General features: G+C 41.9%; 1 protein-coding gene across 1 annotated transcript in view; it reads right to left on the bottom strand.

Annotated features, from left to right (window-relative positions):
• Nucleotides 1-1226: 1226 nt before the first annotated feature.
• The window catches only part of LOC118338429 (sodium/calcium exchanger 1-like), a 31107-nt gene continuing 21453 nt past the window's right edge, over nucleotides 1227-10880 (bottom strand). Inside the window, exons 5-6 of the mRNA XM_035675729.1 lie at nucleotides 10475-10747; nucleotides 1227-6124 (exon numbers count right to left, since the gene is read on the bottom strand). Of these exons, the coding sequence (XP_035531622.1) occupies nucleotides 5745-6124; nucleotides 10475-10747 (653 nt within the window). The 3' untranslated portion in view covers nucleotides 1227-5744. The remainder of the gene's footprint in view (nucleotides 6125-10474; nucleotides 10748-10880) is intronic.

Raw genomic sequence — 10880 nt, 5'->3', positions numbered from 1 at the left:
ACACACACACACACAGACAGGATGTTTCCCAGTCTGTTAGTACAAATAAGGGAAATAGTGGATCTTTACAAACGTGCTCAGAGAACAAATCCTTTTCATTATATGTTATATGTCTGAAAGCATACAGTAGCACTGATCACTGTGAGGAAGAGTCATCGGTAGCTAACACTGAGCACACTGAGGTCACGTCCTTGGTGGTTGTTTTTGGATATTTGGGGTTTTAGCAAATTGGGAGGTGACATTCAACAATTAAAAATATAAACATGGTGAGTATTATTTGAGTCAGTATGGAATTTGATGAATTTCCTTTTTTCATGAATTACTAGAGCTGAGAACAGATAGCGGTGCCAATAAGAGTGTGGCTAAGAGTGGCTCTGAAATCTGACAAACACTGTAATCTGTTTTGCTTTGCATTCATGACATCTCACTCTTGTGATGTTGGAAGAAATCAAAACCAGAGAACACGCAGTAAGAAACAGACATTGTTAAAAGGTTTATGTAAATATGACAACCTCCAGGTTTACCACAACATAATCTTCATACCTCAAACATTTCATCTCAGGCCACCATCGTAGTCAGTTTTTAACCAAACTGAAGCGTGACATTACTGGGAAATATGTAGTTTCTGTCACACAGCTTCAATTAATACACTGTAAAATAAAAATGAAAAATCACCAGCACTCCCGAGCACTGTGTATGTGTGTGTGGCTTGATTAATTCCCATATTGATCTGTGTTTCTGCGCATACTGTACATTAGTGTAAATTAACACTTGAGTGTGTGTCCACATCTAGCCATCAGCCAATGGAGTCTGTGACCTCAATATGACAGTTTCTCACATACTGGACACACACACACTTATTTAAGCGCCATCTATTCCCAGTCTTGATCGACAGCCAGATCTATTATATATCTAATCTTTTTTGACAGGTACACACACACACACACACACACACGCACACAGACACGGCTGGCGAGGGAGTCGTACCAGGTACAATCTACCTGCCTCTCTCCCACACACACACAAGGGAGGGAATCCAATTTCCAGTCATTTTTACTGTGGGCCAGGTTGGCATTCTAATGTATTAATCTAGCGTATGGGACTCAGCCAGGGACACACTGGGCGAGCCCTTTTATAAGGAGATTACAACACCAACCGACACACACTCAAACAAAGGCACAAATACGCATGCAGATCTAGACACAATGGATACACATGCAAACAAGGGGAGGCACAAGGATCATAAAGTAAAAGAAACACATGATGAACAAGAAATGAACATATGATGATGATAATACATGTGGAAATTCACCCGCAGAGAGAGAGAGAGAGGAAATTAATGAGAAACTATATTGTCACAGTCACTAAACGAAGGAGGGCGAGCAGACAGAGACAACATCAAAAGAGAATGACACACACACAATGTCTCACACACACCAGCGACAGTCAAGAAGACAACGGCTTACAGATAGATGGTCGCTAAGCAACAGGCAAGAGACTAAAAATATGGTTGCATTTCTTCACTCGCTTAGAAAGCATGCACACACGCAGACACACGGACACACACTCAGCCGTTCTCCAGCTAGGCTTATCAACCTTTAAAAAGCCAGAATTTCTAAATCAGTCCCAGTATTCTTGTGTTCCTGTGGCGTCAGCAGCACTATTATCCTGCCCACTCATTCTTAAACTGGCAACTGTAACAGGAGCTTAAGTCATTGAGAAATACAGTTTGAACCGGCGTGCGACCTGCCGTCTCAGCGGGCCAGAAGCCATGCCAGTCTTGTAAAGCTGATGACCCTCTTCATGGTGGGTTCACTGTGTTTTAGGATATGCTGAGTGCTACAGAAACGACTGAGGAAGCTGAGACAATGAGGATCTGGATGGTTAGTCAGCTGGGTGATACAGAGTCATGTCAACAAGCATCCAGGGCTGTAGCTGCGATTGAAGACACTGAGGTCATGTCTTTTGTATTTTAGAGATTTGTGGGGGAAGATAACATTCTGATTCCAGTGTTTGTAGCCATGTTGCTAGCATAGCTCTAGGGATGACAATACCGAGTGGTCAGTCCACCACATCCAGAATGAAACAGCTCTACAGCTATTGGATAGATTGCCATGACACTTTGTACAAACATTCATGTTACTAGGAGGATAAATCCTATTGACTTTGGTGATTGTCCAACTTTTCAAACTAGCGCCACCATGAGGTTGACATCTGGGATTTCGAGTAAAATGTCTCAACAAATATTGAATGAATTTCCATAAAATTTAGTACAGACATTCATGTTGCCCTTGTGATAAACTGTAATATCACTCTGATGATCCTTGCACGTTCCCTGTAGCGCCATCATCTGGTGAAAATGTAAATGTATCCAATACTTTGGTTATGACAAAATAATTTCAAAACTATTCTGTTTTGGCGGTAGACTTGTAGTCTTGTTAGGCTTCATATATTTAAATTTTACCTTCAGGCCATCAAAAAGAATATAAATTAATAATTATATAAAAACAATATTTGGAGGGTAGGGTTGCATTGGGGACACATGACCTCAGTACCTCTAAAATCTTGGCTACGGCCCTGTAAGCACCCAACATGCTGAAGAGTCTTCCCTCTGAGCTCCAGAGCAGCTCTTCTGTGAGATGGAAATCTGTGTCTAATATATAGACAGCAAAGTTAAATATTTGCAGCCAAGAAATATTCTTTTGAAATAGAGCAGGAGCATGATGGCCAAACTCCTTCTATCAGTGAATCTTGGCTGAGCCTGGAATCAGCTGATGCAGTAACTCTAAGATGTAAACTATTGTTCACCTATTTTCTACCATTAGGGTTGGGAATAATCCACTTTCTCCTTTCCTTTACAGCTATCAGAAAGTGAAAGGAACTGGTCTGGCATTTAAAATGTCACATTTGAGGGAAGGGGTAACAGATCAATGCCCCTCTGCTCACTTATCTTCTATTTGCACAAGAACTGAACTTAGCACGGCCACGTCAGACAAGCTGTGCTGTGTTCAGCCTGGTCACGACTGAGCCTGCATTTACATAGAGATGAAAGCAGCGGCTAATTTGTCCATATTTAAGAAGACGGGTGGTGGGCAGGTAAATTGTTGTTTTCAGTCCCATTTTTCTGTTAGTGAACAGGGATATAACAAAAAGCTAAATTATTGTTTTCTCTCAGGATTTTCTCTCAAAAGTGTACAAACAGCTTTGTGGGCAGTTGCGAGGGAAATGGTTGCAGAGTTTGTCCTTCTATGCTGTTGTTAACAGCATAGAAGGACATAGTTAACAACAACATTTAACAATCATTTACACTGACAAGCCATATGCCGTCCCTTCTGTCCTGCTTCATTCCAAGCCCCTGGGCAGGGGTATTAACACAACATAACATAATGTAAATCTGGATTTGACACTTTCTCAGACAGACAAATAATAACAGAATGGTTAATTTCATGTTTTAAGCTACTCTGATATCTTACTTTCACTTTCACAACCATGCCTGAATCGACAAACTTTTCACAAACACAAAATAAATAGCACAGCTTTTGATACAGGCTCAACCTCATAAATAATACCAATGGTTAAGCATATTCATCAACACCTTTATAAATTTAAACTTGCCAGTTTTTTTTCAGCTTGTGGGACTTATATAATGCTGCAAAGTAAAATTTCACTCTGAAAATTAATGGTGATCTGTGACAGTATTCTTCCATTAAATCTTTGGATAACAGAGGCTTGTGATTTTTGTTTTGCGTTCAAAAAAACATCCCAACGTTATGACATGATATTTCAGAGCTGCCGTACATTTCCCTCAGAGCACTCAACTCTTCTCTCCGTCTGTCAGTTGTGTCTGGTTCACCGTCAGCCGTACAGCCTTTTTTCACTTGTGATGGATTTACTTAAAATGTCTTCTTGAACTGTGTTTTAGAGGAAAAAGGGGCACATCGATCTTCCCTTTCCTCCTCCAGAGTTTTCCTTACAAAGAGGAGGGAGTTCACATAAACTAAATATCAGTGTTTTTCTCGCACACATCAATAACAGTTTCTTATATTATCATGTACAATTAGAAACACTGGGTATGGTCATAGTTTTGATTTGTCATCAACAACACTGTCATCGTCCTCCTCTTCACAGTCGCTGTCAAGTCACCAGTGAGATCCTTCATTCCGATTGGTCCCACCTTTGTCTTGTTCGTTGATGTCACTTGGCGTTACATCATTTCCTGCTGGGCTCTAGCTCTGCTTGTTCACATGTTCCCCGCCATTTAATGCAACTTTAGACTGTAAACAATGTGTGTTGCACAATGCTTCTTCATTACAAGAAAGACAACTATCTTTAGGTGGACTGCTTACTCGTTGGTCCTTCAGACTTATGTTTCTAATCTTAAATCTGCTCATCAGCATCCTTAGTAACATCCCATCCTCCAAAAAGACTACTTTAACTTTCTTTCCATTTCTCCAGACTATATTTGTCTTTTGTTTTTTTTTTTGTTTTTTGTTTTTTACAATTGCACAGTAACAACATCAACACGTGACGCCATTGAAAAGATTAGAAAAAAAAGGAGGAGGGTACGTTTCCTACATGGGATAAACGAGGCTGTTGATTGGCTTAAAAGGAGAGGGACTTGGGATTGGCTCAATTAAAAAGAGGGTTGGTTGGTGACTACAGCGTTTTTATCACAACTTTGAGACAATTTCTACAGGGGAGATGGGAGTAAGGCAAGAGGGGGGGACAGAGGAGTGTGTACAGTCTCTGGTGTGTGTGTGTGTGTGTGTTATAGGAAGGACTATTTTGCACAGTGTATTCAAGAAAAGAAGGAAAAAAAAAAATCAAGACAAAAAGAGGTCATCAGTTTTTATCTTGCCTGTTCGCCCACAAGTTAGTGCGTGGTCCTCCACTGCAGATTCACCTGAGGGCCCCAAAGTGTGTGTGTGTGTGTGTGTGTGCAGTTGGGGGAAGAGGGGTTAAAAGTAAGTCACTGATAGTATTAGATAGAGTTCAGTGGGTGTAATGGGAGAATCCACTGTTCACGTGATGGCGAGATACAGTAAAGATGGAGGGAGCGATAGAGAGAGTGAGGAGGGGGTGTCGAATATTTTTCCCCATCTACCTTTTTTACTTTCTCCTGTGTCGTCTTCTCTCTAGTCTCTCCATCAACTTGACACAGACTTCTTCTGGTTTGGTTACCTCCAGCTTCCTCTCAACTCTCAACTCCACTTTTACCTTTCAACCTCTTCTTCACCTTCGTCTTCCCTTAAGAGGCCGACTAACAGCTCCTCTCTCCTGCTGGTCTGGCAGTATGCTGGAACGGTATCAGCTTTTTATTAACTATTAAACAATCACATCCACTGGTGATGAGGCTCTTTAAAACCTTTCATGAATGTGTTGAGTTAAATAATTCTTAATTTAGAGGCTCTATGTATCCTTCATCACTGGATCGATGGTGGGTCTCCTTGGAGACATTGGAGAGTTTTATGCTTTATAATGGTTTTATACGGTCTTTTTCATGAAATAAAGAAATGTAAAGAGAAAAAAAGTCTGTCAAAGACACTGAAAGTTGTTTTGGACTTTAAATAAAGAAAATGTAAAGATCTGTTGACTCCATGAAAATGTCTGACTTGGCCCTTGTCGATCCACCTCTACTAACCATCTCTCCCGGTCGCATCCCTCTTTGAAGACTCTTCCATCCCTCCATCTCTCTCTCTCTTCATATTGGCAGTAGGTCTCTCTCCCTCCCCTCTCCTCTCCATTTAAAACACTGGTAAATGGCAGTAGGCCTCCAGTGAAGCCAGCAGGATGTAAACCAGCCACAGCGAGACGAACATCAGTGACGTTATCAGCTTGCAAGTCCGCGGGCCGCCCAGCTCGCCGCCGGCCACCGTTGCCCGCCGCCGGTAGAGCAGTGTGATCACACACACCACGGCCAGGATGGTGAAGAGGGTGACAGAGAAGGCCAGGTTTCCTGGATCCACCTTGAACGGCTTGCCCTTGGAGCGCCAGGCGACGGCGGCGATGGTCCAAGCCACGCCGATGCCAAGGAAGACGTTGACGGCGTTGGAGCCGGTGACGTTGCCAATGGAGGCGTCAGCGTACTGGTCCTGGATGGCGGCGACCTTGCTGGCAAATGTGTCTGTATGAGGAAGACAAAGGTTTTACTGTAACTTTAAGGCTTCGGCATCTTTGATATCGTATTTTAAAAGAATCTTATTCTTACTGTTATTATTGATTTTATGTTTTTAAGCCAATGTGAAAAGTTTTAACTTTGCAGGAAACATAGAAATAAACCACCAACCTGTGGTCAAAATAATCAAATAATGTGAAGCAATAATATGAAAATGAGCCTCATGAAAATAACTTTTGTAAATGTTGTTGCCCACTAATAGTCGACTTAACCGTTGAAATGAGAAGAGTCATAGTCGACCCACTTCGCATTAGGGATTTGTTGCAACATGGACCTTTGCTTTTGTAACACAGGGAGTCTCTTACTGCTGACTGTAGTAGCAGCTGCCACTAGCTAGTTGGCAGTCCTTTTAGCTGACTGTAATTGGACTGGACAGTAAGCACTACTAATGTAAGAGCGAGGGATTCCAGCGGGGAATACTGCCGGGGGAGCAGGGCAAATCAACAGAGGCCAGGAGGCTCAGACTAGGACTATTCTGGGGATGAAGACACAGCAGGTTTAGGCAGGGACAGGAGAGGCATAAAACGGAGGAAGGAGCAAGTTTGTAGCAAGTTAGCGTTATACATCATCCATCGTATCAATAAGCCTGTGAGTATTTGTTTTAGTGAAGTTGGAAGTTATTTATTCTGAGTTTTAAACAACACAAGACTTGTGTGATGTTACACTATACATTGCTTGAAGACACAGCATGATTATTCGACTAAAACAATCCTTAGTCGGGGGCAGCCCTAGTAAATGTCTTTCTCAAGAAACAACCTCAAGGTAAAATAGAGTATGAAACCACCCACATATTATCTAGTACTGAAGGAAGCATGGAATGTACGCAAAGAGAATCGCAAAAGAGATGCAAAGAAGTGTAGAAAGATCAAGGCATCTGATTGCATAGGCATGCACATGAACCACTCGGCGTAAAAGATGTCGGTATTTATAGAAATAATTATACTTTTAATGGATGACTGTTAGAGACAGAGAAACGCAGGCAAAGATAAACAATACAGCATACAAATTAAATATTGCAAGGAGAGCAAAGAGAATGCTGAGAGACACTAAAGAGACAGAACTTAATTGAATGAATTGTTTGTGCTTGTGCATTTCTGTGCATCTTAAAGAGACATTCTGTTTTTCTTATTCTCACAATGGGTCTGACTGCAGGTTGTGCTAAATTTGCATCCATTGTAGAGATTCACAAAACAATTTATATAGGGGGAAAGAGCATTATTATTATCAAAATAAACTTACATTTTACTTGAAACATTTCAAAGGCTTGGCCCCGAGTTGAAAATAATCACAAAAGAGGCCCTTTAATTAGCTGTTGTAGCTTCACTTCTTGGACAGTAGAATCACACACACATAAACATTAAACTATTAATGCTTGTTATTAGCGCAGATAGCTAACCAAACAGCCAGCCGACTCTTTGCCCTGTAAATTCCCATTCAGTTAGCAAAAATCGCTACATATTTACGTTCATTTGGACTTAGAGACAAACATTTGAAATGATTTATGTTACATTTAGTCTTAACTGTCTTAAGAGGCTTGACTGCTTGGCATGATATACACTCTTATTTTTCATCTACATTCTGGAAATTAAATAGATACATTTGACTTGGATTGTTTTCAGGAAGAGCTCCGTTCTGTAATCCGCAGTTGTATACTAAGCCTAAGACAGAACAGATGTAGTAAATGCTGTAAAAATGCTGTAGGTGTACATGAGTGGAGCTCTGTGGTGCTGAACACTGGAGGAGGAATTGGGTGAAAAGAGAGACTGTACAACCGGGTTGGCAGGGAACGCCAGGGAAACAGCTGCCAGTTATTGTACGCCTGTCTCGGCTTATTGCTATTTTTAGACGGGCTGGTGAGATGAGTCTCAATTCTCATTTGAATGTCAGCGAGATTTGTGAAAATTCATATCCCAGCATGGAAGAAAATACCTCTCAAAGTTTCTTAGGGGGGTGAATGGTAATCCTGTTGGTGCCACACAAGAAGAAATTAAAAGTTTGTGTGTTGACACATGGGCACATGAGATTGTGGGTTTGAATCTGAGTCATGAAAGTGCACATTATTGCCTCCACACACATGCACACCCTGTTCTAACTGACGCTGGCAACACAGAAGAAGATCATACCCAAATTTAGGAACCCATTGCATCGCACACTGTGCATTGACCAAGTTCATCAATGTTTCTTTCCCAGTCCTAAATAACCTTCCTTCCTAAATATTAAATGTATTATATAGTAATGTATTATAGTAGCAAGCCAGCTATGACTATTTTGGAGTTACTAGATGGTGTATTCCTCCCCTCTCACAATTCTACAGCCCCTGCAGCAAGCTAATATGTCCCTCACACAGAGATTAAACTGATTCTCCCATCTACCTCCTGGTAAGACAACAAACAAGCCGCCCCCCAAAATGTCAAATTAAAAGAGCAATTGTGGAATTAGCAACTGTAGATTATGAATTTCTCACTTGAATCCCTTACACTAGCTGTTACTGAAACAACAACGCCAGAAACACATACACAACACAACACAACACAACACACACATTAGTTGCTCCTAGCAACCACTACCATAGCGTCCAGTAGATTGAAAAGTGCTTTAAATGTGATGGATATGTCATTTAATAACTTTTTAGGGAAAAATAACGATGAAATTAACACAATGTCTACACTTAATGAGAAACAAAATGGCAAATCAATTGCATCATCAGGCTAAACACTGTTCCTGTTACTGTGGATAATTCATAAACACCCTGTCACTGTTAATGTGGACTATTTCTTCAGTAGAAAGCAGTTCCAAATAAAATTGTCCATGTGCCTTCAGTGTACTGCGGCAGAAATGTTTTATCGGGCTGGACTGACCCTTTAACATTCATGTGCAATGTCTTGAACGTGACGGCAATGAAAAAGTCAAGACTTCCTGCAGAGATCAACTCAAGGCGGTGCGGCACCAGCGTGTGACATCAAGACCAGTGAGAGTCTGTGATCTCTGCTGGACCTGTTCACCACAAACGCAATATCAAACACCACTTACTATTTAAATGGCTCACATGGTTACAAATGAGCTCCATAAACCTCAGCCAGAAACATTTAGTAGTTCACAGTGTACAAACCAAGCCTCCGATCAGCATTTGCACTCTAATTGCCTGAATCGGCAAATCTGGTGTAAACTGGCTGGCTAATCCTCGAGCGTGTCTCCAATGTAATAAAGCAGGAATGCTTATGAATCTGGAGGAGGGAAGGGTGCAAGTCAGAAAGTGGGAAAAGAGAAATGAGATAAATGTTTCTAACAAGCTTGAATTAGATAACAATCACACACACACACGCACATACACACACAGGGGAGCACACACTCCCAGTGGAAGTTATAATGACCTGTGGGACTTGCCACACGCAAACTTGCATCACCTCACCAGCGCAAACCATTTTCACACATACACACACCTGCGTACCACAGCACACACAGGTCAGAATGATGGATGATACAATAGTGAAAACATAAAAGCCAATAAGAGGATGGGAGAGAGAGAAAGAGAGAGAGGGGTAAGGTAACACCGAGTCAGAATAATAAATTGACCGGGATGGGGCACAAGAGCAGGCGTAAGTCAGGTGGGATATGAAAGTGTGAGGGAGGAACATATGAAGAGGCTGAGAGAGGAGGGAGAGAAAATGGGGAACGTGAGTGAGAAAAAATAAAGAATAAAGGAGATACTGAACAGGAAAAAGGGAAAAATAAACATCAACATGTCTTGTGACAGGGAACACACACTGATAATGGTTATCAAATCTGCTTCCAAATCCAGCACACACCATAATACGGCTGCTGAGGGAATTGATTCTAACACTACTTTCCAGAGACCTCGCCGCAAGCCATCAAAGTTACCGCCTGGAAGAGTAGCAAAGGAGCTATTTCTATAAATCATACGGAGGGGCAACAATAAAACGGCTGAGGAGAGGAATGAGGAATGGAATTGAATTAAAGCCCCGGGACCATGCGTCCCCTCCAGGCAGAGACAAGCTCAGGCTGAAGGCTGTGATGGAGCCGGTGGTTTACAATTCAATTTCGATTTCCAGCCTGGTTACTGAGAGCAGCTGCTATTGAAATGAGATGGAATTTGTTTGTTTCTCTGTCATATTTGAAATCAGGGGGAAAAAATGCATCTCACTTTATTTTTTGTACCCTTTCTTCTGGTTGAAAAAGAGGTTTGAATGTTATCATCAGTAAGGAAGTGTATATCCTGACAGAAATGTTAAACAATTTGCCTTCATCACTTCACACATACATCCAACCACTCCCACTCACCTGGCACCGAGGTTCCAAGTGCCACAAACACCACAGCCGTCACCGAGTCCTTCAGTCCTATCGTGCAGCCGAAGTGTGACGCCAGATCGCCGGTGACTGCCGTCAGGACGCCGATAAGCGATATGGAGACAATAAAGCAGGCCCAGCCGTTCCAGTACTCCGTGGGGGGGACGAAGGCGAACAGAACCTTCCAGAAGACGGTGAGGAAGTGCATGATGTAGTCGAAGCAAGATGGCAGCCGCTCCTCGCCACTCTCCTCTTCGTCGTCGTCTCCTTTGGGTGTAGTGGATTCAGAAGTTGTAGAAAGAGACAGATAGAGGAAGAGTAGAGATACAATTGAAAGGAGAAAGGTGAGTGGACAAAACTATACTATGCACTAAAGAAGCCAAAGGCAGAGTGAGAAGGA

The sequence above is a fragment of the Morone saxatilis genome, unplaced genomic scaffold (genome assembly GCF_004916995.1).
Source record: "Morone saxatilis isolate NCDOM2014 unplaced genomic scaffold, NCSU_SB_2.0 Contig4, whole genome shotgun sequence".
Classification (NCBI taxonomy): Eukaryota; Metazoa; Chordata; class Actinopteri; family Moronidae; genus Morone; species Morone saxatilis.
The sequence above is the reverse complement of the archived record's forward strand: the minus strand, read 5'-3'. Positions and strand labels throughout refer to the sequence as shown.